The following is a 26556-nucleotide window of genomic DNA, read 5'->3' as shown; positions in this document are numbered from 1 at the left end:
CAAGCAGTTTGGTGGAACAGAGATTCCCCATCTCTGGTGCTTTTCAAAACTGGGAATCTAATGAGAATGAATGAAGGAAATAGAGCTGAAGTTTCTGTTTGTGCTTGTTTCCCTGTCTGGATTGTTAGTAACTATTTTTTCAGCTGACATGTGTTCTTCTTTCAGTATTTTTTTTGTCTTTATAAGTGCTTACCAGTCTCTTCTGGTACCCTCCCTGATTTGTAGTGGTTTTTTTTCAGAGTTTCTTTGAGCTTTGTCCTATCCAGGTTCTTTTCTTTTTCCAAGGAAGAATAAATATGATTTGAGGCTTGCCTCTATGGAGGGGGATTTAGGTATTAGTGTAGTTATATTAGTACAGGTACCTGTTACTAACGTTCATCATACATGTATTGCAATGAATAATAACAATTTTAGGAAAATTTTGAGCACCTAAGTGACTTCACAGTAAAACAGACAAAAAAAGAAATCAAACCCATAGCCTTCCCTGTTTCCTACTTTAAGGAAGGAAAGTGAGGTGATATAATCAACATACAAGGAAGAGTGACATTAAATGATATTTTCATCCCAGGTTAAATCATTACAGGAATTGTTACCTAAATAGGTGAAGATTGTAAGCCTTGATACAGCTGCCTGAAACCCTGCAATAAAGATAGGATTCGTTTGACCTGGTGTGGATGTCTATGGTGTGTGTGTCTGATCTGGGTATCCAGACTTACTGGTGGAGAGAAAGTGGCACTTGGGTGATTCATCTTGTTTGGAATTAGGTTAACCAACTAGATGAGATGAACTCTGTCCTGAACGTCTCCTTTCCCTGTCTGTGGCAAAAGGAGCCTACAGTAAGTCAGGTAGAAACTAAAAGGCAGAATTCATTTCACCTCGTTTACGCAGTCTAAAAGTGATCTAAAATTGTCATCATGCCTTTTCAGTCAGCGGACCAAGTTACCATAGGAAGGCAATTCCCTCTCCTTTTAAAAATAATGCTTATATCCTTAATATATCTCCATACTGCTCTAGGGATTTATACGCTACAGATGCCCTAGTGGCCAGAGTTCCCTGTAGACAGGGCCTTAGACTTATTTCTCTATTAGTAGAGCAGCTTTAAGTAGAACTCTGGCATGGTCAGATGAGCTTTGATATGTATAATGAGCGCAATTTGAGTTATTACTATCTGAGCTCTCTGTTTTGCTATAACAGAGCAGTCAGATTGGGCCATGTGCCTCAGGGTCAGCTGGCTTTTTGTGAGCAGCCTTTGCTCAGTAATCAGGCAGAGTATTTTTATGTTCTTTGGAGGTCAGTAATTCTGGTAGAGGGCACAACGAATTGCTGGGTTTGGTAGCTTTTGAAACCATTCCAGCTAGATTTCTGAAAGGACATTTGGACATAGCTAAGTGTAATGCAGAATAACTTAGTCTACGCTTTCTTGCGTATTTCTTCTGGATCTTGATCCTTGTCTTCATCTAGTCATCTGAAACGCATTCTTGAGCCAATTAGCAAAGGAAAAAGGTAAGGACTTCGTTTCCTGGGGGGTAAAGCAGGGCTGAATGTTTTCTCTCTGTCGCTTTTCCTGTTTATATTTCTAAGTGAAAATAGACCAGGGCAATGTTAAGTCTTGCTGCCTTTTTGTTCTTGTTGGAAGTGATTTGGTGACTCATGTCGATTGGGAGTTTTTCCAACTCTAGCATAGCAATTGGAGGTGTTGCATTTATTTTTTTTTTTGTTTTTAAAAAGCGAATTCTTCTCACTAGCCTTGTAGTAAAACAAGCATGAAAAATAACAGCAAAATTACACAAATATCTGAAAAGTCCTATTTTTGAGTTCATTATTTTGCTCTTTGTGATGTCCTTCTACTGCCTTGTTTACAATTTTTTATAGGTAAAAGCTGAATTTCTAATGTAAAAAAGCAGATGCAACAGGTTCTCTCACTTTTTAAGAGTGCAAGATATCACATTTTCCAGTATATAAGCATATCCAGAATGTGGTGTTAAGTGTAAGGTGCTGCCTACAACTCACAGACCGGCCCTTTCTTGCTGTTGTCCTCGCTTGGCTGCTTGTTGGAGGAGGAGCAATGCAGTGGCTGGGGGAGCAGTCAGGTCCCTGTTTTGGAAGGAAAGGAAGGATGTTGTATTTCCGGTACGTATTCCTATGTATCTTGCAGACAGAGCACAAGTTAATCTTCCTTCAAATACTTAGAGTGCTCTTGTCTGTCTTCTCCAAATCAAGCACACGTTGGCTCCGTTAAGTTGAGCACATTTGCTACATTCAATGTCTTCCCTTGCAAGGCTTAGTCCTTGTCTTTTTTTAGTTTGCTTTTCTTCCTACACTCTCCTGAGCTTTTATATCCTTCTTTGCCTACTATCTTCAGCTCTCTCTTTGCCTTGGCAACATACCTTTTCTCCTCAATATTCTTCTCTTGTCCTCTCCCAGAATTTTTGCTGTTTTTCTCCTGGTTGATTTTTCTCTGCACTGAGTAATTTCTGCTGATTTTATTTTGCTCCCTGTCTCCCAATAGTCTCAGTACTCTCTCTCGTCTTTTTCATAATCTAGCTTTTAATTAATATTTGAAAGTAAATTGTTGACTCTTATGACTTAACAAGATAATGTTGTTTAAAATTGGCTTGTAAGGGTTGGTTCTTTCTGATAATGCTTATTACTTCTTTTTTTTTCCCCATTTCATGCATATATAAAAAATATCTCATTACAGGTTTTAAACACTAGGAGCAAATAATGATTATATAAATCTATATTTAAAAAAATCTATATTTAAAATTTCCTTTAAACAGGGAGAAATAGTAGTTGTATTTGCAAATACGTAAAATCTTTGAAGTGTGTTTCCTTTGCAGCAAGGGGAGCCAGGATGATCATCGGTAGGCTTTGTCTAGGCTAGACTTGCCAGTCCTGTTGTAACTTGAATTGTCTGATTTTTCAAGCTTGCATCTTCTATGACTGTAAGCTTGGATACTTTAGGGAATGGTAAATAGGATAGTGAAACTGGAAGAGAATTTAGATGATTTAACTTTCAATGCTTTTTCATGAGGTCTTAATTTTATTTAACATTGTTGCTTGTTTCTAATGAAAGAAAACTGGAAGTATAGTATCAGAGGACACTTTTTCTCTGAGTTTTCTCTGAACCCTCAATGATACCTAATGTAATAGGTAGAGGATTACCTGCAAATCTGCTTTTTCTTCCTGTTTTCTTTTTCTTTTTGAGCTCTTTAGAACTCTGTGTTAGTCTAGTTTTTAAACAAAGTTTCCTTTAGTTCCAGTAGGGTTTTTTTGTTTGTTTGTTTTGTGAAGGATGTAACTGACCGTGATGGCAGTCTGTTCAACATTGTGCATTGTTTCAAGTGGTGCTCTACCAGCTGCCAAAATTAGGACTATGTTGTTAAAAATCTTGATTTTTGGAGGCCAATGGTGAAATCAAGGCATTTCGCTCTGCCTATCTGTGCAGCAGAGGACCGAATGGAGACCGAAAGCTCCAACGTGATGGTTTGGAGAAGAGGCTGGTTGTGCCTGGACAAGTGACAGCATTGCTGACTCAGTAGCTGCTAGCCGCCGGTGCTGAGAGGAGCTGGTAGGGTCAGAAGACAGGAGGAGGCTGACTGACGTGGTCCTACGCTTTTAGTGGCATCACTCAACAAAACCCGCTTTGTGCCACGTAGGAGATGGAAGATGATGAAGGCCGGCATGATTAGCTACTGGGGGGTGTCACCACACGGTTGCGGAGTGGATGGTGATGACTTACCACCTACATCATCGTGTCTTCAGTGCCAAAGAAACTATTTGTAGCCAGCTTTTAGACAAGGCATTGCCAGGTGTCTCATGTGATTGCTCAATAAGTGATGGGGAAGTCAGATGGAGGAGGGGAGAGGGTGTAAGAAGAAAAAACATAGAGCTAACTTGCAGGCCAGCAAAGCATGCACTGGATTTTTCATCAGCAGTAGCTGATTAGGATACGATTTAGATGAGACTTGGGGAGGGAAAAAAAAAAGCAGTGGAGATGTAAATTGCCTTACTGATTGCAAGATCAGATCTCATGTCTGGACAGACCTCTCTGCTTTCTGTAAATTCCTCCATTATTGTGGTTACTTTGAACTCCTTTCTTTCCTACGTAAATATTTTGTGTCTAGCTGCCAAATTTTTTTCTGATAAGATTTTTTTCATTTCTTCTACTTAGTCCTTTTCTCAAATCTTGCAGTGAAAGTTTGTAGGTATTTCTGCAGACTCCCTTCCGATCATTTGTTGTCATTGCAAATGTATAACGTGGCGTGTTGTTTTTAAATCAACATCCTGTTTCTCCAAAGAACAGAGCAAACGGAAAGCAAGGGGCTACTTTGGCATGTATTTGTATGTTTGTGTTGCATGTTTTATGTATAAGATTAAAACTATTCCTGTTGGAAGTAATTCAGGACTAGAAGGCTTTCACAGCACTCCCTTAATTGAAAACAACCCATTTTTTTTCTATTTTTGAATGTAGCATGTTCTTCTATTTATAATATACAGCGATAGATAATCGAGGTGCATGCTGTAACTTCATTCAAACTTTAGAAAGACAGACATTTGAAGTTGTTTCTGTTCCTCGCAGTAAAGAAAGCATACATAGAAGAACTTGAAGATTTTGGCTGATGGCCAGACTAACCTGGTTAAGGGTGTATTTGCAACACTTCAAATAAATATCTGCTTGTGTTACTGCTATATCCATTCAGAGTGTAGGGAGAAAAAAAGAAAAACTTCCTTGTGTCTTTTCATGCAGCTGTGTAAAGCCAGAGCACTGGCAATTAATGATTGAAAATAGTATTTGTTTGTATTGGCCACCAGTTGCCTTTTGTACGAGAGATTAGCTGGAAAGCATGTGCTGAAGGATGCCCAAGTCTTCGGATATGGAATTTCAAGGTTTGTTGTAATGCTGTGAAGGTTGCTCTGAGGCAAAGCCTCAATATTTCACATGGTGGTGCCAGCAATTCCCAGAATCTAGTCTATGCAGTTGACATGGGCACGGACAGGATCATTTGTACGTTAGCTGTACGGTTGAGGAAGTGTAGGAAAACCCTGGAGGGTTTGGGTGTGACTGGATGTGTGGGGCCTGTGTCAGGCCTTTGGGCCTTCTCATGGCTGCTCTGGACACCTCGTCCTTGGCCCTCATTCCTTCTCTGTGTAAAAACGCCTCATGTTTCTCTCCCTTTCTCCTTGGCTCCTCTTGTGTAAACAACAAGGGACATGCTTGACTGACGTTTGACAGACTGCTGTTTAACCACCCTGATGAGTTGTGTTTCAGGTAAGATCATCAACGTGGCCCCGTGTCCTGCTGGGGCGAGAGGGCTGGAGGAACTTGCTGCTGAAGCGGAGAGGGTTTTGGCTCCGTTTGTGCTCAGGATGGCACGTTACTTTTTTGAAGGAGCTTTTTATTAGAACTGATTGAGTCCAGAAAAGGTGAAACAAGTCCCATCTTGTTTTCTGCAGGAACAGAGCTGAGACATCCTCTTTACAGTAGAGAATTCCATACAAAAAAATCCAGTGAAACTATCTACTGGCTAAGAAATACGAAAATCTTGCAAGAATATTTGGAAAAGCTGCTTATATAGATACTGTGGTGATGAGCACGATATAAAAACATTGACAGAACATACTGAAAAACATCCTGCGAATATCCTGTCAAAATACCTCTGTTTAAAAATATTTCTGCCGTAGGGATTTTTAACTGGGAAATTTGTAACAAGTAAAAACATAAAGCTCCTTAGAACACTGAATAATAATAATTAGTAAGGCAAAGGAGATACTCTAACCTGGAGTTTAAGATTATAACATGGATTTAATAATTGTGACCCAATTTAATCCTTTTGGGTACGTAGTGTAGCTTAATCTCCTATGGGAGGCAGATGTCAGACTGCATGCATGATTTTTGAGTCATTCTGTTAGTCCTTAGAAGGTAACATATGCTTTACTCAGTTTGGATGAATAGAAAACTGTTTTATCTTAAGACTGGAATTTAGTTTGTCATTCTACAAGGTTGGATCAGGTTTTTTTTTCTTGAGTGGAAAAAATAATAGTATTTGAAAATGTGACTAGAAGGCATTTAGACAAATTGCAGACCTGAGGGAAAATGCTGTTGTCAGAAGAATCCTAACACAGTAATGATTGTACACGAGATCACAAAAGGAATAAATTAGAAATATATTTAGACTAGAAATCAGAAATTATCCATTCTGTTTAATTATGTAAGTAGCAAAGATATTAGTGATCTAGTTTGAGGGTGCAAAAAACCGCTCCATTATTATGTTGGATGTTGAACTTTGAGCTTTGTCAGAGAAGCTGACCCTGCATACTCAGCAAACCATTTGCCTCTCTTTAGACAAGGTCTGGAAAATACTGCTAGTCATTTGTTGTCTTTTGACTAACACTAATACTTAAATCATTCTGTCTCTAGCTAAATAATTTACAACTGTTTCTATATGAAGATGCTTTTTTCGCTAGTAACAGGGAGCAACTGACAACTGACTGTAAAGGACAGGAGGATATATTTTTTTAAGATATTTAGGGACTGTTTAGCTGTGGTAGTTTTTTGTTCTTTTTTTTTTTCCCCAAGGGAATGGATATACTTGCAGGAACAAGCTTTCCATTTTCCATTACCTCTAAGATATGTTCTTAACTCTGTCCCCTCTAAACATAACCCTCCTCATAATAAGGACAGATAAATACATACAAATAATGAGATAACAAAAATAAGCACAGCCATATTTGGGGTTAATAATGTTTTCCTTGATGTGCTTTACTAGCATTTAATCTGACAAGTAGTTATGCAAAAATATATTTAAATTTTAAATGTTTTTTCCTTTGAAGAATGGCTTTCTATACAACCTCAGGTTTTCAAACATTGGGCAGAGTGGTTATTGGGTCTTCTTTTTTTCCCCATTCACACTTAGATTTCTTAGCTAATGAGCACTGCGCAAGGACTGGGCACAAAGAACGTCAGATTTGCTGGTATGGAGGGAGGAAGGGAAAAACAACGGTTTGGTCTTGGGACCAAAGAATGTTGCCAGCCCAAGGAGAACTAGAAGAATGATGAATTCCTTTTAAAGTCGTCTTTGTGTTTCAGTAAGCATTTTAATGAACAAATACTACAGCCTGGCAAAAGATCAAATGGCAGATTTTGTCAACAAGACTTAGGTTAAAATTATGTGGGTGACTTAAAAGAAATTCAAATTCATAGTTACGTTCAACTGTAATGCTGCTTCACTGGGTTTATAATGGGTCATTCTTAGAGTAATTGTAGCACATCCTTAATGCTTTTTTTCTTAGATACCCAAGGCTTTCTCAAGTTTATCTGCAAACTTCAAAAATTTCCATGTACAAACATAAAAAAGAAATTCAAGAATTTGAACGTATTTAAAATTCTTCAGAGGTATTAAGCATGAGATTTAGGCTGTATGTTTGTGTATTTGGAAACAGAATATTTAAACAAGTAAAAGGCAAATTCATCTCTATTTTATATGCTTTTTTTTCCCCTTTTATAGAAGCAAAACCAAACTTAGCAGGATGGTTGGTGTTCTCAAGCTTCTGGTTTTCCACCTGAGATCTCCTGCAGCACATCTTTCCTTCCTATCACGTACCACTGCTCTCTGCATCCCTTGCTTTTGCCCGTTTTCCTTGTTGTGAAGGTTCAATGAAATGAAGTTTTAAAACGGTAGTAGTGTCACTGTGGCTTGTGAATAAAATATCATTGGTGAGTTCTCAGTAAATGATCTTCCATTTACCTCTGTAGAAGTGAGGCAAAGGCTGCCATTAGAGGTCTGTACTGTCTTTCAAATCATCCCCGCCATTCCTTGGTGTTAATGGGAACAAAGTTGAACTACTAGCAGCATCATGCTGACGACAGATGTCCGTCTTTAAGAGTTAGCTTAGCTTATCATTGGGTATGAACAGGTGGTGGCAGCTGTTTTGAAAGAAGAGAGGTTTTTCTTTGGAATTTTATTGATAAAAGTATTATTTTTCAATCTCAGCTGAAACTCAGGGAAAACTCATTTTAGAAGGATCACTGATATTACTATGAAATATTTAAAAATATCAGCGCAGATGATTCCTGCGGACTTCTGAGTATATAGGAGATGTGAGAAATCAGTGTTTCTGTATCTGAGATCACTAGGGAGCGATCTGAATAGGAGTAAAACTGAAAATATTAGTGTAATCTCCCTAGGAGGGGTATTTTTCAGTGTTAAACTAATATGAGAGCCGCTGTTTCTGCTAACAAAAGTAGACAACACTGGAGACTGTTTGGGATGCTTGGGCACCCCTTGTATTCTTCTCAGCCTGCCTCTTCTAGGTATCTTGGAATCAAACCCCATGAATGTGTGCAGACCTGATGACATGGATAAAACTTTGACACAGTTGCTAGACTTAAGCCAAGTGGGAAACTGGCAGAAACAAGGGGAAAAATTACCTGTTACAGAGAGACCTTCAATTTTCCTTATAAGAGAAGGTCAGAAAACGCAGACCAAAAATTCCCTGAAGACTGCATTGACTTTACACCATTAAGAAAGTAACAAGCAAACTTAGTATTAGCTTCTCAAAGTCTACTGGATGACAATATTGACATTTGGCTTCAGTCCCGTTGTATTCACTGCCACTTCTGACAGCCTTTTACGTTTCTAAGGACTCGTAGGAATTTCACTCAGCTCTGTTGTGATCTTGAAATTCCACGTGAAGTAATCTTTCTAGGCTTATTAAAGAGGTCTCACTTGATGCAAAAAGGAAAGATGCCTGCTTTGTACTTACTGAGTTTCGTTCTGTTGTAGTAGGACTAAACCATTTAGGCCAGCCCTCTGTTTCTTTCTGGTCACATAAAGCAGTTGGAAGACAAGAAGTTTCATCACAGAGAAGCACCACCAGAGGTCTGATTTCCATTAATAATGGACTGCTGAACTTCTCTTCCTGAGCATCAAATAACACAAAGCTGGGACACAAGCACTGTTTTCTTCAGAAGCTTAGCAACACCTGGAAGAAGGATTTGTCCTGGGGTAATCATAATCTTTGTGCTTCCACACTACCCCATTTTCTAGTTATTTCATGTTCACATTTTGATCAAATTTAAGCTTGCTATGTGTTGTCTTCTAAAGAACCCCTGTTTTCTATTTCTTATTTTAAAAGTACGTTATCTAAAAGAGATCAAGGAGTGAATCTCTCAAGTTGTTTGACCATGGTTGCCTAATTTTGTCCTGTTAGCTGATGCCTTGGCAGGATAATTTTAATTTATTGGCTTCTTGTGTGGTGCTTAATGTATTATTTGCACAACAACTGTCCACAGCTCAAAACAAGGATCTGTCCAGATAAAATCAAGTTATTAATATTAAAGTTCCTAGTTCTTGAAACCATTTCATTGGTTTCAAGACTGAAAACTTGCTAAGAATGTGTTATTTGGTTGATTCGCTCTGCGTAATATTTTCAGGTCCGTCTTTATGGTATTTGGGAAGCAGGATTGTTTATTTTAGCACTGACATTGGGAATACAGTCAACTTATAGAAGGATGAGAGTTTTCATAGTCAAAATGTAAGATTCAAGCTGCTGTAGTACTGTCATGACTTAAAAAAGGAAAAGACAACAGGGAGTAGATTAGGATGGGCATTGGTGGTAAAGGAGATGTTTAAAGGTACCTTAGGAGAAAGGCTAAAAGCATCTTTATCTTGTGTCCTAACACATATACTGTTCAGAAACAGAAAGAAAAGCATTGAACTTGCTGTTTTATGATCAGGATAGATTAAGAAAATGTATTAGTATTACTGAAAAACTGAGTGTATTTCTGTTGCTTCTGTTTTTTTTTTTGTTTTTTTTCCTCCTTTCACATTATTTAAATAATAACTTTTCTTTGGCCGGTCTGGAGGGCTTCTTCCCTTTCTCTTTCTGACGTTGTTCAAGATTCATTGTGGAAACTTTTTTTTAGGTTTCTCTCTTCATTCTTGGAGCCTTTGGCATGATGCTTTCCTGCAAATCCCTTCTGTTTAAAAACTCTGCCAGCATTTCTTTGTAGGGCTCTCCTTGCCATTTTTCCAAGCCTCTGGTCTCCTGTTCGTCTGGCAAAGCAAATGATCTCTCTCAGAAAGGAAATCCCTTCCCATTTTAACTTTATCTGACGCCTGTCTAATGCACAACCTACACCCGAATGTCTCAGAGGAGGTAAAAAAAAAAAAAAAAAAGGTTGTGCACAGCTTCCTCTAAATGGTTAGCCTCTGCTTTGCTTAGGTTAATAACAAAGCCAAACAATAATAAAAAATATGATTATGAAGCCGTTCGGGGCAGTGCAGAGGCTTTCTGAGCTTTTTTTTTTTTTGTTTTCATTCAAGTGCAGGTTGAATAATATGGCTTTAGAGACTTAGTGTATCTGCTTTGCTCAGGTCTTGGATGGGAGCCTACGGTCCAACACTAGATCTCTATACAACGTAAAGTTACTCAAAGTGGGCTGATAAAGTGTATGGAACAACCGAGGAGTTGGTGGCTTCCCTACCTTGAATTTACTATTTTTAGCTTGGGAACTTCACTCTATTACCTGCTGCTTTTGGATTTGCAGGCACTAATTTTCACTTACTTTCATCTTTTTTCAGCCAGGCTATTACGATCTGTTCTTCTGGATGTGGCGCTACTTACAGTGCCATCTTTTTGTTACCTCTGAAATTAGGGCAGTCCAGAAATGGTCAGTGAGAACACTTGTGCTTGCTCATTAAGCACAGGTACTGGCAGAGTCTTCGCTGTACGTCTGTGTGCTGATCAATACAGTTATCTAATTAACTCATAAAAGCCATTTAAAATGATGCTTTCTCAATCTAACTGATGTTAGTCCTGAATAGCCCAGCGTTTGCCTCTCTCTTTGTGCCACAGCAGTTGAGGTTAACCAAAAGTTGAGCTGATAGTTCTGTGTCAAGTTGGAAAGTCTCTGGAGGGTGGAAACCAAGAGACTTTCAGGAAGAGCTGCTCAGATGTAGAACTCTTTCTTATTCTTTACTTCTTTTTTTAACTTGGAATTTACAAATATTACTGTAACTTACATTATTTTGAGCTGTTAAGGCTGTTTGAGTGGGTGGTAGGGTAACCACCATTTGGAGCTTTGTTTTTTTTTATTTGGTCTTGGGATACAAATTGTGTGTTCTAATACATTCTGTAGAACAGCCCAGATTTCTGGATATGTGATTTATAAATATTCAGAATAAACAAGTGATAACATTGCTGTTACTGCAGCCATCTTTCCATCGTGGTCTGAAAGGCACTTAGTGTAAAACTCAAATAGGTTTCCATCTGTCTAATCTTGGTGGTGATATTTCCGTGATCAGCTTTCTGTCTAGAGTGATAGCTGTGTTATCAGCGTCATCTCACGGGTGTGGTATGGATGTATAAAGGTACGGATTTTCTTCTAAAAATGGGAGAAGTGGGTTCTCTTAGGAAATGAAAAAAAAAATCTCAAATAGCAGAGATAAAGAATAGGTAAATCCCAAATAAGGGAATATCTCAAATTGACAGGAGAGGGAGAGAGAAAAGGAGATGACTTCCCCCCCCAAATTTAAATAATGTTGTGATGGAAATTTTATTAACTTGTGAATGGGACCCCTCATTAATAATGCCAGAAATTATTCTTACTGTGAAGTCTCATCTCAGTTAAATTGTCCTTATCACTGTATTAAACAAATTTGTTACCACTGAATAAAGGTGAAGCTAAAATGATGCGCTGGAATAGCCATAAAAGAAAAATGTTCTTGAGTAACTTGTAGAGCATCCAGGCACTTGAAGTTTGCAGCAAAGTAGCTTGGATTTTATTTTTAACATCTTGTAGACTGGTGTTTGCAGTATGACGTAAGTATAATAATCTCTAGGCATCCATTTTATATCAAGGTAATATGAAAAGCCTGTCTGGAAGCTTGCTTATGGAGTGCATCAGTTGATCACTTTATTCCAAGCTCTTTGGATTTTGTTTTGCTATAAAATCCTAGCCTTCTCGATATCTGTTTATTCAAAAGGAATGAAAAGTCATGTTGGATTGTAAGAGTGAGATACGTTTTCAGTCAGTGTCCAGGGTCTGTGGGAGGAGAAATGAGGTTCAGTTTGCACCACCAAACTGTTGGGTTTGTCTCTGTCCAGAAGCACGGGTGAGAAGCTGAAGAGCTTCTTTCAATGTGCAAAGCCCTCAAGAGCTTATTCAGCCAAAAAAATAAAAATAATATATATATATATATATATATGTATAGTGTACTAAAGGGATATTTATTTATTTTAAGCCATATTGGAGCAGCAAAGCTCTCCAAACTTGTAGACTTCCCCATCCCACAAAAATGTCTTTGCTGTAGCCGTTAGCTTTCAGTGCTGACAACACAACTCTTACCAAGATGTGTAATGAAGCATCCTGTTCTTGTTGAACTGTATTGGAGGGTGTGAAGAGAGAATCAGGAAGGAATTGCGGGTGTGCTGGTCCTCAAGAAAATTAAGTCTGAAGCTCAAGATACCGCCTGTGTGGATCAAAGTCATAGCGAAATGCAATGTAGATCTCCAAGCTTTGATGTTCCCTGTCTTAGAAATCAAGACTGGAAGAAAGGAAACAAAATTCACTCTCTGCATGCAGGCAGGCTTTCATGGTTGTGCTTGACCATGTCCAGGAGAAAGGATTTCTGGCCTATGGGATGCCCAGAGGAGGGGGGACACAGAGGAGAGAGGTGTAGCTGCCTTTTGTGCAACAAGCGTGAGTGGCTTTGCCGTTGTGCATTTTATAGCAGCACACCTCTGTCATGTCAAGTTGTTGTATATAGACACTTGTCAAAGCCACTTTTCTCTCAGCTATCTAAATTTGCTTCAAAGGCAGTTCTGTTCAATTTTTAAAGCTGAAATTCAGTGGAGTAACTTGGTGTCTGTTTATGCTACGTTTTGTATTTAAAATAGAAATATTTTTGCACAGAAATACTTTTGCAGTGAATTTGAGCCCTGTAGTAAATGTTTTTGACTGCACCCTGAGCCAGTTGTTTGATCTTTTACGCTGCCTTCGTGCAATTCCAACATGAAGGTGTTGGAAAATCCTGTGTTAGGATAGCCCTAAGCTTATAGGGTCAGCCTTCCTCTGCTGCTTTAAAATGATCTTTAAATTAAGGAACAATGTAACCTGCATATTGCATAATTTCTATATCAGCACCAATGTCCTAAGTAGCACTAAAGATCTGTTTTAAAACACGTCTGGTTGTATAGCTGGAAGTTAGGTGGTGTTAAAGCTGTTTGTGGGCCTGTATGCAGTACAACCTAGCTCTTAATGACACGTCAGTTATTTGACTGTAACGTGGCTGGTTCTTTCAGTGCATGGGTGGGTACTCAGTATTTCCAGATCTTACTCTGCAGCTCTAAGTCTTATTTCATAGCCACTTTCCAAACTGCACCGAGTACCAAATTAAGTAATTCTTTGTGTGTGTGCTCACCGATGTTTTACCATAGGTTATTTTTATTTTATTTTTAAAAAAAACATACCCTGTGGAGTCCAGTGGATGCTGTCATCCCCGTCTGATAGCAGGAGAGCTGAGGCATGGAGCGAGGGATGCAGGCGGCCTAAATCAGAACCGCTCTGGCCTTTGGTGCTGAGGTGCAAGAGGCTGGCCCAGCCGGCTCCTTCTCCGTGTACGGGGGTTGTCTCTCAGTGGCGAGCCAGCTGGGGATACGGAAATTTCCAAGCGTCTTGAAAGCTGTGAGAAGCATTTGCTTTGGATGTGAGAACTAAGATCATTTTTGGAGGCTTCTCTGGCCTGTGTTTTGGGAAGAACCAGTGGCATGTGCTTAGATGAGGCCATGATCGCTGCTACCTTGCAACCCTGCCACCGGAGCATGAGGATGCTAAACTTTAGTGCTAAGTAATAAGTATTAGATGTTTTATATATATATATATATATATATACACACACCAGTTTCTCTTTTCCGTTTCAGAGATTTCTGAGACTTTGTGTTTGCAATATATGTAAAGAAAGAAGAAAAAAAATTCCAAGTTGAAGCTCTCCCATCGCAGAATGGTTAATCCCAAATTCCAGAAGTTCACTTCAGTTTTATAAACTACTGCACCTCGTCTTAACGCTGCGCAGGGTTTACCTGTATTTCTATAGGTGGCACCACTATCTCCGGCTATGATAGGATCTTAAAATTATGCTCACGTTTGTGACATTATTCTTTGGGTTTTTCTGATCACAAACACCTTAGCCACATACATAGCTCCTGGTAATTCGTTTTTCAGCTGTCCCTGTATTTTGCTGGGAGATGAGCTTGTGAAGCAAGCCACAGATGGCACAAGAGCACGTCTGCCCCCCATGACGAGGGGTCTGCTAGGAAAAGCTGATCTGTTCCTGGTGGTTCCGTGATGGGGCCTGTCAGCAAGCAGTTTTCTTACAGGAATATAATGTCAGCCCGGGTTTTGCTAGCGGGTGTTTCCCTCTAGTTGTTGTGAGTGCTAGATTGGTAATTAATATCTGTATTTAAAAAAATAAGGACTTTTAAATACTACTTTTCAAAGTGTATTTGAAGGAAATGAAATGCAGAGCGCTAGAAAAAATGAATCCCGGTACGTGTAGCGTGTCCCGTTTCTGATTCCTACCCATGTATTAAAGTACAGATTTAATACTTCATTCTTTGTGACAAAAATGATTCAAAGAGCCATATTTTTCAGGGCTTTTGAACTGAGGGTTTCCGAGGGTGTCAAACAACGTTTAGGTAATTAAACAGAGAGCTGCTCCGTGCCATAAATCATCGGTTTCCCTCTTTTCCCCCAGAAACTGCAATTCGTGCCTCAATTTGTAAGCGTTACGATAAGAATCGCCTGGTGCATGTGTCAGCCTCGCCTGGAGAAAGGCACCACCCCTCTGCCTAAAAGAAATGGTTCCTCCTGCTTTCATAAACAGTCATGTGCAGAGTTCAGCAGGGCCTGATGCCTCCGGAGCTTTTTCCTTCCCAGCCCGATTGAATCAGTCTTCACAGAAGTACTGTGAATCTTGTGGCCTCCTTTGAAACAAAAGGGATTAGGAAAAACTCGCTTGGTTATAAGACTTTGGAAAGCAAGGGCAGGCAATCTCGGTTGTGAATATTTTCTGATTTTTCCAGAAATCAAGCAGAAGATTGAGCTGCTGATGTCAGTTAACTCTGAGAAGTCGTCCTCTTCAGAAAGGTACAGCTACATCTTTTGCATGAACAATTAATGGTGTAGCATTGCAAAGAAGCAGCGCAGGGCTTTTTTTTTTTTTCTTTTCTTTCCCCCCTTGTCGAGTTTGCTAATATCGTTTCTGTATTGCATGCTGGTTATTGTAATGTATTAATTGAACCCCCTGTTTTTGGTTAAGCTTTGTGCGTTTTTGCAAAGATTTATTGATTTCCTTTTTAATGAAGTCTACTCGGCTGCAGCATGCAAATCATAATCAAGCAGATCAAGCAGGCTGCTGGCTTGTGTGTACTGTTGTTGCAGACCTCGTTTTTTTTTTTTTACTTTTGTGCAAACAGCATCTCGATTTCTAAATTCATTTTTAAAGATTTAGTGTTTTTGTTGTGTTACAGGAAACCGTTCTACACTTACAAGGGGTTCTTTTGAATTAAGATTAACAGAAAATATAACTTGGTGGAGCATTTAATGTCCTGTTATGTGGAAAGGGAGTGTCCTTTGCAAAGTAGCTCAGGAATCGCAAATCCCCAAATTAGTCACATTCTGTAAGATAGATGTGATCCTTGTTCAAGTCTGTGCTAGGAAATGGAGCAGTCACTGCATGCAGTAATGGTTCATGCCTGCAGGTAAGGACAAAATGACTCATAAGTGTTTTTAAAGCAATTATTTTATCTGTCAATCAGATTATTACAATTTTAAGTAGCTGTTTCATTTTAAAGAAATATTTTGAGGCATTAAATGCACGTTAAGTTTTCTGACATGAAATGACCTCCTTGTGATTATTTTGTTGTTTTTATGTGATCCAGCCTGTTCACTTCTGTTTTGCTTGCCACTGAATTTTAAGAGAAATTTTTATTTTGAAAGTTGCTTAAATCTGGAGCAGTATAATATTAATTTTATCTCATTACTTTCAATAATCATGTCAGCTGTGTGCAAAAGACCAACCGGATGTTATATTTTGCCATTTTAATATTGGGCATTGGCAAAAAAAAAAAAAGATTATGAATTTTATGCACTCAAACTATGTGTTTAGCTGAAATTATTATCTAAAGTACATTTTATTGAACAGTTCAGCATAGAAAGAAATGATAATGTACTGAAAGCTGTCTTAAGGAAACAGGGTGAAAGACAAATCTTCCAAAATCAGTGAGTGCTGTGTGGAATGCATGGTTTAAAAAACAAAACAAAAAAAATCAAAAAGAGCAGCTTAGTTTGATTTATAAGTGTATTTGTGTAAGATGTGTAGAAGCAAATTGTATTGCCTTTCACTAGCTGTAATATAACAAAATACCAGCAATGAGAGATACAGAAAATGGTGGGGGGGAGTGGGTTGTTAAGTCACCTTTCCAAAATGGAGAGATACGAGAACAGCTTTGAGATACATTTTATTGATTTATTCAAAATTACTCATCATGAAAGAAAATGATGTTTATTTGTTTGCCTCTGTCCCACTGTGATGTCTAAAATTTTTAAATACAAGACTAATAAAATGGTGGTGATAACAGAGAGGATGATGGGGTGAAAGCAGTAGAGGAAACAGGTGTTAACTTGATTTTTGGAAAGGCTTTTCTATAGATTTGGCATTGCTGAGGAGGATTATGGTATATAATGTATGTATACATCTAGAAATATGAATTTTATGCAGCACCCTAAAACAGAACAGTCTGGTTTTGAGCAAAACATGCTCATAATTGAACCAAGGCTAGTCCTAGATGGAATGGTTCCTGTAAAGGATTATTACACATAATTAGAAATGGATACATCTGAAATTAATTTAAATGCCATTCATTAAAAAGTAAGATTTTGTAACAGCACGATGCATAATTTTGCAATAAAGATTCAAATGTGGATGTTGTATACACACACGGGCTTCGCTCTTTTGAGGATTTAATTATGTGGTACCGTTCACCTGGAGAGTGATTCGGCACATCAGCTGCACAATTTACATGGTCGGTGATAAATTAAAAACAACAAAAAAACAAACCCAGAAACCTTTATGTATTATCTGAGATTTTTTTAAACATAACCACATTCTTTTCATGCATCTAAAAATAAACTGAATTCTTTTTGCGAGCTGTTATGAAACAGTACTGTCTGTCCTATTAGCTTCCAGTTCCTTTCAAGGCCCTTTGCAAAATTACTGTGTTTTGAAGAAAAAAAGAGAGTAGTGATGAATGTCTGAACTGCAAAACTGTCCTCAGACTGCTGTGTAGTGAGCCTGCAGTGTGTGTTTATAGCTCACATGCACAAAAACGTGCATGTTTTTGACAAAGTGAATTCACAATTGAATATTTTTTTCATTAATTTTTGCTCTTGCTTATAGTGGTTGGACTTCTTGAGAAGCTTGAGTTGTCCGAAATGCCAGGTGGGAGATCTAAAGGAGCCCATGGCTTGTTTCTTGTTTTCCACACAAGCAGGCTGCCAGACAGTGCTCGCATGTCAGGAGGGGAAGGGAGAGGAGGTGCTTTGTGCGTGCACAGAGACCGATGAAATAGGAACGGAGAGAGAAGCCCATCACTTGCCTTCTGGTTTGTTTGGTTTGTGTTTTTACAGGAGAGTTTGGCGTTTGTAGCTTTTCCAGCTTGCTCGGCAAGTTTAGTATGTTATCCTGTCCTAGAGGGAAGAAACAACAACAGCAAAATGGTCAGAAGGAAGCTGGAAAATAATGGCTGGTTTGGCTGCTGTGGAAGCTCCAAGTGTTAGAAATCCTGCAGCGTTCTCTCGGGATACCTGGTTGTTAGGTTTTTAAGAGGCTTTTAGGAGACATTAGGAAGAAAGTGAGATGAACCTTTGTGGTGAGGATCCTCTGAGATGTTAAAGATATTATAGCCTTGGAAAGTAAATGAATGCAAGCCTGAGCTGTTTTTCTTAATGAGATTCCTCCTTCCTTTCCCCTCACCTCCTGCCTAGAAAAACTTTCATTTGGAGGGGGATGAGACGGGGGGATGCGAGACCTGTGTGTTGCTGTTCTGGGGGGTGTTTGGTTGGGCAGATAAAACGAGATAGCACCTTGATGTCCTGAAATGCTGGGTGTTAGTGCCATGCTCATCCGTGTTAGCAGCCTGTGGCAGCCCTCCCCCTGTGCTGGTGGGCAGCTGGAGGAGAGGCTGCCTGTGGACGTTTCGGGGCTCAGGTGGCCTGCACTAACTTGTTACGCCAACAGGGCTTGCTTGCATATCTGGGCTCTTGGAAATACAGGAGCCAATAGCAGGAGATGGGCAGAGGAGGCTGGTCTTGCAAGAACCCTCAAAGAAAGCAAAAACACTTTTATTTCTACTATCTCTGTTATGCACTCTTTCCTTCTCCTCCTTGAGTTGTAGACATTCCTTTTGCCTTTCCAAGGGCTTTGTAGAACTTCTTGTGAGTTTCTGTGCCATTTGGGGAAAAGTCATTCTTCCACCTGCATCATTTTCTAATGCTTAGACTGTTCTCTGACAAACCTAATGCATGTAATATTTTTCATACTCTCATGAGCAGTCCTAAAGTAGATAGCCATTGTGTATATAATTCAATTTTCACCGTTCTGAGGGGTTCCATAAATAGCAGAAAAGGGAAGATACTTTCAAATGTGACAGTAGGACAGTGAAGTTCTTGTTCAGTGTGCAGAAGTATTTGGGGTGGGGTGGTGCAGGCAAGGTTTAAGGACAACTGTTCTTTGTTTTTATTTTTGTTTGGTTTTATTTAGCCGTGAGCTATCTATACCCCTCCGTCTTTGTCATTTATCTTTGCAGAGCAAGTTAAATGCATGTCTTAATGCTTTTACATGGTTTGTTCATCAGGTCATCTCAAGAATGCAGTCAGGGATAAAGTAAAGGAAGAAGAAACCTAAAATAATGGTGGGGAAGAAAAAAGATGGAGACCGAGTATACTTTGTTTTCTTTTTTAAGAAGAGATCTAATGTTAGTTGATTTAAGAGGCATTGTGAAACACTGATGTTGAAAGATTCCTTGGGGTGTAGGAACACGTGGTTATTTTTTTTGTTTGTTTTGTTTCCTTAATTTAATTGTGGATGCACTGATTCTCCTAAGGCAGAAGTGTCATTTGTAATGAATTATAGAAATAAAACACGTTTAGAAGTAGAAGAACCATCAGCTCACAACATTCAGTATGACCCGGCAGTGCTGTGTGTCAGATGAATGTTTTGGAATAATTACTGGATAACAGGGCGTTGTAAGATGATAATTGTATTGTTATTTGTGAAACTAACATTGAAACAAAAAATAATTATCAGAATAATGTGACTAAGTGTTAGTGTAACTGATTGAATAAAGATAGTTTAAAATGTATTTTTATCTTCCCTCTTTACATTTTTTATAATATAAAAGAAATACTGTTTAACTTCCATTACAGGTGGTTCAAGTTATTTTCAGTAGTTGTCTGACTTTAATTTTTTGGTTTTGCTTAAAATAATGCTTGATAAAAGTGAACAATGTGTATTAGTTCTCTGTTTTCAAAATTGCAAGCTAATCCTGCTATTTGTTGTACTTTATCTTAGAAGTAGGGAGGAAATTATCCTATCTTCATGTGGGATGGAAGCTGTTTATCCAGGGAGGCATTTTCTTTGCTGGAGAACTAAATGTGTTCAATAACAGTGTGTCTGTGTAACTATATTAGACCAGGTACTTAATTTCAGATTACTAAAATTGGACTGAAACAAATGCTGCCATTTGTGTATTTTTCATATTAAAGGTTTCACATACTAATTGTTTTATTGTGACAGACTTAAGTGAAGTATGAAAGGATGCAGAGACTAGGGATGCTGCAGCTTGCCACTGTGCACGTTAGGAAAGAAAAACAGAAATAACATGAAGAAGCCACTTGCAGAGCAGCTTTTTCATTCAAGGTGATATTTTTAGGGTGCACTTTGTACTTTTTTTTTTTTAGAGCTGATAGTGCCTGTATCAGCTCATCAATAAGGTTTAAAAAGGTTTAGAATTTGGAGTGTATTTTATTTTTCCATGACAGGATTTTTTTTTATTCCTGTTTCTGTCTGGAATTTCTGCTATATGTTAAGAAAATCACATATTTTGATATTTAATCACAAGTAAAATGTATCATTAGTGTCCCTATTTTTCAGATTATCTTCTATTCACTACTTAGTATTTCTATTTTTTTATTTTTAGGAGCTTTTCATCATGCAGGCATCTGAGATATTTATTACAGGGAGGTTTCTCATACCTTCTGAAAACACAAATCTCGATTGTTGGCACTTACTGTTGGAACTAAGATGAGAGATCTTGGGGAAAGGGAGAGATTGAAGGTGCTGGGGAGCTGTATGAGATTCTCCTGTGTGAGAACTGTCCTTCGCTGGAAACTAATTCAAGCAAGCCAGTGATGATTATAACAGTTAATGGCTAAAAAAAAGCATGAAAAAGATTGAAAACATACGCTTTGAACAATGTACTTTCTCTTTCCAAGCTAAATGTATGTATCCAATTCTACTTTGGCATAAAAGGTCAGAGAAAAAGTAATGTTTAATTTTAAGCAAATCCTTTCCTGTTCCGAATTTAGTCCAGTTTCATGACTTGAGACTTTTTTGCCTAATCACTGTCTTAATCGTGACTTCAGTAAAATTCCCACCGCAGGCCCTAGACAAGTGGTCTGGGAACACTGTCTGACAGATTGCACAAAACGCTATGTACCTATACCAGATTAATGCTTTTCTGTTGTCAGTGTGCTGTTACAGAACAAACTAATTCGAGGTTTTCTGCATGTTCTCATTCTGTACTTACAAATGAATAATGAAATGTTTAGGTGTTTGTGTAATTTCATAAATTTACTATGTTTTTGCACATTTTCATTGATATGCAATTGATGCAGTTGTCATGAGGTGCTAAGCAACAAGTTAAGCAAATTTGTGCCCATTTAAGCATTCTATTTTCTTACACACTTTATCTATTATAAGCATATTATCAGGATAATTGTAATATCTCAGCTCTGAGTTGCTGTGAGTCTTGCCATACAGCTTAGAGGATATCAATCCAGTCTTTGCATGATTGAAGAATACCTCTTCTCTCCAAAGGTTTTGTGACCAGAAGGTGTCTTACTAGAAGTTCTTAGGAATTTTACACTCCTTACCCAGTTTCTAACCCAGATGCTTCTTATTTTCTTCAAGACTTACCCTTAGGATTGGGTAAGCTCTCTGCCAAAATCCAGTCAGTATTACTTTAAAAAAATATATGTGAAAGTCATCTCGCCTGGGATGCCTACCAAACTCATGCTGCCAGTGGTGACTAGGTGGAAGGTGAATTATTTCCCTTTCTTTTGCCTCTCTCTTCCTCTTTTTTTATTCTTTAAAGCTCCGATTACAAAACAAACATATGGAGCTCCAAGTTCTGCCTGTGTTATATATGTTACAGCTGAAGGAGTGCCAGTTCTTCACCAGGTTCATCTACACAACTCTCCTCATCTGCTTATGGCTGTAGGTCCGTCAGGCTGGTTGATCGCTTCTATTCTGTGACTGGACAGTGCTCAAGGCCAGAAGCACATCCCCAGCAGATGTTCTGTTTGTATGAAATTTTGGCCACTCTGTTTAACAGGATGTTCAGAGGGCACTTTAAATAACCTTTCTGTACTGAGTAATGCGTCCTAATTCTAGCTTTATCTTGCTGGTTTCCAAAACAATAAATTACTGTAGATTGGTGATACCCACATTTAATAAAAGATCATATTTGTGCACTTGAAAGCTTGTGAAACACTTGTATATCAGTGTTCTGCTGGCTAATCTTTACAGACTTTTTTTTCTCCCACAACCCAGAGCAATGTAATTACATGGAAGGAAGAACTTTTTAGAGCTGCTTAGTTTGGCAAAGTGACATTGGAGTAACGTCAGATATTTTTAAAGTTTGGTGCTTCGTTTTTGTGAAGCAACTTCTTGGGCCCCAAATCTATCCTTCCTTCTGTTGTTCAGTGCTACTGTACATGGGGATAGTGTATATCTTTTGGGGGGACAAGGGAACGTGTCCAGAGAAGGGCTACAGAGTTGGTGAAGGGCCTGGAGCACAAGTCCTGTGAGGAGCGGCTGAGGGAACTGGGGGTGTTGTGTCTGGGGAAGAGGAGGCTCAGGGGAGACCTTGTTACGCTCTGCAATAAGAAAGGAAGGTGTGGGGAGCTGGGGGTCGGCCTCTTCTCACAGGTAACCAGTGACAGGACTAGAGGGAATGGCCTCAAGTTGCACCAGGGGAGGTTCAGGTTGGAAATGAGGAGACATTTCTTCTCAGAAAGAGCATTCAGGCACTGGGACGGGTTGCCCAGGGAGGTGGTGGAGTCACCGTCCCTGGGGGTGTTCAAGGAGAGGTTGGACGTGGTGCTTAGGGACATGGTTTAGTGGGTGACATTGGTGGTAGGGGGGTGGTTGGACCAGGTGATCTTGGAGGGCTTTCCCAACCTTAATGATTCTGTGATTCTAACGCCATACTGGTGTAGAAGCTATTCTTAAGCTATGGTGTTTTTTTCTGTGGTGTCAAAGCTTAAATATTAGCCGTAGTTTTGGCAGAAACTGAGAGAATCGTTTTTGTCCTTGTTATAAAGAGGCAGTATTTTATTTTTAACTGTTACTACAGGTAGAGGATCAAAATATCCAACGTTTTTTTTTTTTTGTTGAAGTGGAAAGGTGCTCTGAAATTCATGACGTTTTCAGTGTGCAGCCATTTTGTTACCTTCTATCCAGCATCATGACCACAGATTCTCATTGTCTTTTTTCCTTCAGCTGCTCTAGCCACTGCCCAGAAGCATTCACTTCCTGCCATGCCCCCATATGAAATGGACAGATCACCCTCTGTTTATTCCGTGCCATAAACTAGAATTGGAGATGTTTCGAATTAGCTGTTTTTTATGAATCCTTCTATAAAAGGGTTACCTTACCCATTGGAGACTGTGCGGAGGTATTCTCAGAGTGGTGCTTTGTCATCTCCAGTTTACCAGTGTAAAGCCCTTCTGATGGGTCCTGCTGCTTATGTGACAAAAATCAGGAATTTCCTCTGCTGCCTGGTATCTTAGCTGTGAGAGGTGTCTGCTTCTGGGAAAACTAATACTGCTTTGGATCAAGACTTCCCTAAGAGATATGAAAAAGATGATTGACTGCAGTGATTCTGAAGTAAATTTTATCAATTAAAACATTTCTAATATAAGTAAGAGTCCAAAGTCTTTGTATACGTGGTTTGAAGTCTCACTTGGCTCCATCCCTGGTAATTCATGTGTCAGAGTATTGGTCTGGATGGCCAAATAAGAAAAAGATGGTCTTCCTCAGTATGCTTGTATTTCACAGCAAAAGTGAAAACACAGAGCTTATAAGGCAACAAAAACAAAAGTGAACAAAAAAATATCTTCCCTATCTTACATTTGCTATCTGTGGGTAGATTTCTGAGGCCATAAATTAGTGTTGACTCTATTCCTTTGGCACTGTGGCTGCAGTATGCATGTTTTTTTGTGCACACCACTAGTATTTAGAGGGGCAGGCAAACCTGTTAAATATGTTTGTGTAATTTAATTTACATCTGCTTTGTTTTATCTGTGTTTTTGCTTCATTTGTGTTACTCTGCCATTATAATGGTGTACAATTGAGTCCTGACTTCAAAAGAAAACACATAAAGACCCAGTAAAGATTCCTTTCAAACGTGGAATTTCAAGGGCTATTAAAAGAACCAGAGGACGTCCAATTGCAGTAGAAGGGTGCCTGAGAATGCTAATACATTTTTTTTCTGCGGTCGTTTAAATACCGAATTGTTTACAAAATGTCGTAGCAGAACAGAATTGAGTGAGTTCCAGCAAATGCCAGGACACCGTAAACAGGCACAGGACTTTTCTCCTGAACTCAAATCAAGGGTGGATTTATACTCGTCTCCTTCCAAGTGTTACTGATAGCTTTGCTAAGAAACTTGTGTCCTTTCAGCCATGCCAGGTGTTAGAGGTAGCCAAAGCTGGAGGGCTCTGGGTCCCATGGGCATATCTTCCATCCTGCCTAAAGAGATAAGTGCAAGGCTGCTGCAGATCCTGAGTCCCCAGGGCCAGCCCCTAATGAGGCTGAGCGCTTATTCCCAGTAGGTGTGCGTGCGTGCACGCACACACAAAATGCACACGCAGCTGGCCACGTGGACCAGCAGAGAGACAAAACAATGCTTTTATTGGTACCCACGTAAGCATACACAGAGCACTCTTGACAGGGTCTGCGCAGGTTGCCCAGTCCTGCTCCTCCTTCCAACAGCTCAGGGTTGCAAGTCCCCCTCGTAGCTGTTTCAAACTGGTCTAGTAGCTGACACCAAGGCCCAGTGGTCTTCCCTCATTGTTGGCCCCTAGACTCTTGAGTCCCCAAGGTTTGTTCATGCTCCAGTTGCTGGTAGGTAAGAGGTCTCTTATACCTACTTGCTGGCTAGTCTGGCTGGAAATTTGCTGAAGTTCACACACTCAGGATGAAAAGTGCACCCACAAGGAAGATAGAAATAGGATTTAATGGCAACATGAGAGACTGTCATAATCAACTGGAAAGCTCAGACAAACGTACTTACCAGCCATCCGTCTGCACTGCCCCATTTATCCTCTTCTGCTGCTGTTTTTCCATGCTTGTTTCTCCCTTATCTACCTTTGTCCCTGTCTTTCTCCACCTCTAGTGCCTTTCCCTAATTATTTCATAATGTCTTCTGTATTCCCACGATCTCATAGTAAGTTTTACACAATCCCAAAGTGTTTTTTCTCCCTGCATCCCATAAATCTTGTACCCCTTAAGGCAATAACCTTTAGCTTTTACGGTGTTTCTGGGGAGAGAATTTCCTCCTTGACTCTTTTTGGTGGGTTTCTCACTGGGGGACAATGGTCTAATCGGTGGTCTTGGGAGTAGCTGATTCAGGTGCTCCATTTTCACTGATTAGCTTGCTAGGATTTCTCTGCCTGTTGTTTTTCCACTGATCCTTGCTGGCTCTGCTTTTATTGTGATTACCCTTTAATCAGATAACCTAACACTAGTCTCCCAGTCGCACCTGTCAAAACTGGTTTTCGGGCTGTTTGAATTTCTGGCAATCTGACACGGACATCCAAAAGATTACAATCAGCTGAGGATACAAAATCCTCGATTCCTTCGCTGCTACTACTCAGTCTTGAAATTTCAAGTTGGAGAGTTTTGGCTACTTAACTCGTTTGTAGACTTGCATTTCTGGAAAGGAAAACTGAGGTGTCTTCTTACAGTGTGTTAAATATATACTCTGTGCTTCAGATTTACACCTGCTGGAGTCGTTAGCCTCATACATCTAATGAAGACAAAGCTCAGCAATGACCACAAGCAAGTAGTGCTACTTACTCCGCCAAACTTGTCTTCTGTGTTTGTTGCAAAACCCACTTGAGGTAAGGTAGTGCAGAGTTATATAATAATAGGTAAGGTGTTCTGGGGCATAATCCAGCTCAGACTGGCCATCCTGCCTCTGCTCCTCCTGGTCCAGAAAAGAAAAGAGCTATCTGATAGTAACAATTAAAAATTATTTCTTGTGCCAGCTGAAAAACAAACAAACGCATATCCTTGTTTAGAAGAGGAGTGGTGTCTCTAAGGTGGACAGGAGGGCTATTGTTAATTTGACCTGCAAGACCTGCAGATTGCCCAATTCCATTACAGGGTAGCTGAACAGGCAAAAAAAAACCAAAAAACCAAGAAAAACAGACCCACACCACACATTAGCCAATATTTGGCTATCTGACATCTGTATTCAGAAAACCTGGCATGTATTTTTTCTAATATAAGAGCCCAAAAGCTAGCTAGTACTTGAGGCTTTGCCAAGTTGCTTCTCTCAGGAAGAAAAATAGATTATGTGATTTGAGGGTTGTGAGATTTTTGTGTGTGCACAGCCCTGTTTATTTACAAAGAATGTAAACAGAGCTCTGTTTGCTTGAGCAGAGTAGAAACAAAGTGCAACAGGCAGCTATTTTGCTGATGTTTTCAAGTCTGCCTGTCTAGCAAGTGCTGTACTTGGGGGGGGGGGGAAAGAAATACTAAATGAAAAAACCACACGACTCTCCTTCCTGAGATCACACAGGCAGAGTATTTTTACTGTGTTTTTTTCTGCCTGCTACACAGAGGCATCTGTAGCTGCGAGCAGTTTTTCCCAACTCCTTTAATTTCATAATTGATATTTAGAAAATTCTTTAATGCACACACCTTACAGTCTGCCTGGATGTGATGCGTCAGTGCTTTGGACAGTGTTTTTCAGTTTATTTACAGCTGTTACATAAAAGAGCTGATGTTGCTTTTCTACTTGGACCAAAAAGAAAGGTATTCAGCCCAACCTTCCGCCCTGAAGTGCAGAATTATTTAGAGCGTAGCGTGATCACAGCCATCAATTTTTTCGGATAACAATGGCAGACTTAAAATATAACTTTCCAAAGAAGCCTCTATGCAGCCTGTAATACCATTATTTGCTCGCTGGACTCTGCGGTTT

General features: G+C 39.4%; 1 protein-coding gene and 1 long non-coding RNA gene across 13 annotated transcripts in view; both read left to right on the top strand.

The window, feature by feature from the left end:
• SRPK2 (SRSF protein kinase 2) overlaps positions 1-26556 on the top strand; it is a 144513-nt gene that overhangs the window by 36621 nt on the left and 81336 nt on the right. For 2 of the 12 annotated variants that reach the window (XM_083819852.1, XM_083819850.1), the window contains exon 3: positions 15088-15151. The exons of 4 other annotated variants lie outside the window; for them this stretch is intronic. In XM_083819852.1, coding sequence (XP_083675978.1) covers positions 15114-15151 — 38 coding nt within the window. In that variant the 5' untranslated portion in view covers positions 15088-15113. Of the gene's footprint in view, positions 1-14870; positions 15152-15539; positions 15766-26556 lie in introns of those variants that run through there. 6 more of the 12 variants (XM_083819853.1, XM_083819842.1, XM_083819851.1 and 3 more) reach the window with 5 other exon arrangements.
• LOC310892300 lies at positions 15772-21492 on the top strand. The gene is made up of 3 exons (XR_014578027.1): positions 15772-17667; positions 19860-19982; positions 20263-21492. It is a non-coding gene; the product is annotated as an uncharacterized lncRNA (long non-coding RNA).

Source organism: Anser anser (assembly GCF_964211835.1).
Source record: "Anser anser genome assembly, chromosome: 1".
In the NCBI taxonomy this organism is placed as follows: Eukaryota; Metazoa; Chordata; class Aves; order Anseriformes; family Anatidae; genus Anser; species Anser anser.
The sequence above is the reverse complement of the archived record's forward strand: the minus strand, read 5'-3'. Positions and strand labels throughout refer to the sequence as shown.